Consider the following 1,087-nt stretch of genomic DNA (forward strand, 5'->3'; position numbering starts at 1 on the left):
ATTTCGGTCATTGGTACCTTAAATATACGAATCAATACTTTAAAACCCTAAATCTATGTAAGCATGTTAGCTAATGTTTTTTAAAACCATATATCTTAAATGTTCCCATTTTAACGTTCTTAATTTAACAAACACAAAAATTAAATTCAAATTAAGCGCTAAATTTCGTAAGCGGTTGTGGTAACACTACACTACATTGGGATTTTATTTAGTCATTGATTAATGTTGGTTATGCTGTCTGTTTATGGAGTTCGTATGTTCGTAGACCGTAGAGTTCATAGATAATAGATATACATAGGGTAGAGTTTCTTTTTTAAAATACCGAAGAAATGTCAATGTCAGTGTAATCCATTTAAAAAAGTAATGAAAAATTGATTAAATGTAACACATTATTGGAGTACAACTTGGTTTAATATCTAGTTATGGGCACGGAAATACTAAAATCATTTGGAGCCCTTCAGTCTGAACTGGAACAAGCCAGGAGCAGCCTGAAAGGGGTTGACGAAAACATTAAGAGGTTAATTGGACGCGATCCTTCCGAATTCGTTAATCGACCAGGAAATAAGCGAGTTTTAAATGATGATCGTGCCAGGTTAAGAGGCAATAAAACTAGAAACGTAAATTTAGAAAATAATGAACCCACAGTTAAACGTAAAAAAGAATCGGTGTTTAAGAGGTTATCTGAGAAACCTACTCCCTATGAAGAGCTGTCTCAAGCTCAAAAAGGACTTATTAGTAAAGTCATTGTTACCCCTCGAGAAGTCCCTAGCAGACAAGAAGCTCTAGCAGCTCAAAGTAAAGATGTTAAATCAAAAGAGAGAAATAGGCGGATGTTTGGGGCCTTACTTGGAACACTTCAAAAATTCCAACAAGAAGAAACAAAGCTTAAGCAAAGAGTATGTCGAACTTAAATATAATTTTTATTATTATGGTTAATATGATTGTTTTAGGAAGAAAAGAGGGCACAGTTAGAGAAAAAAATTGAAGAGCATGAAATAAAAGAAAAGGCAGAGAATTTACCATATTTCCAAGTGCTTGCAGTAGATTTCAGTAAAACTGCGTGTAAATATTTTTAATGGATACAAAT

General features: G+C 33.2%; 1 protein-coding gene across 1 annotated transcript; it reads left to right on the plus strand.

Moving 5' to 3' along the window:
• Nucleotides 1–266: 266 nt before the first annotated feature.
• On the plus strand, nucleotides 267–1,062 carry LOC112905788 (pinin-like; the record flags this gene model as incomplete). The annotated part of the gene is made up of 2 exons (XM_025978888.1): nucleotides 267–896; nucleotides 951–1,062. Coding segments are annotated over exons 1-2 (586 nt in total), but the record flags the coding sequence as incomplete, so codon positions are not given.
• Between the last annotated feature and the right edge of the window lie 25 nt (nucleotides 1,063–1,087).

Source organism: Agrilus planipennis, unplaced genomic scaffold (genome assembly GCF_000699045.2).
Source record: "Agrilus planipennis isolate EAB-ADULT unplaced genomic scaffold, Apla_2.0 scaffold737, whole genome shotgun sequence".
Taxonomy (NCBI): Eukaryota; Metazoa; Arthropoda; class Insecta; order Coleoptera; family Buprestidae; genus Agrilus; species Agrilus planipennis.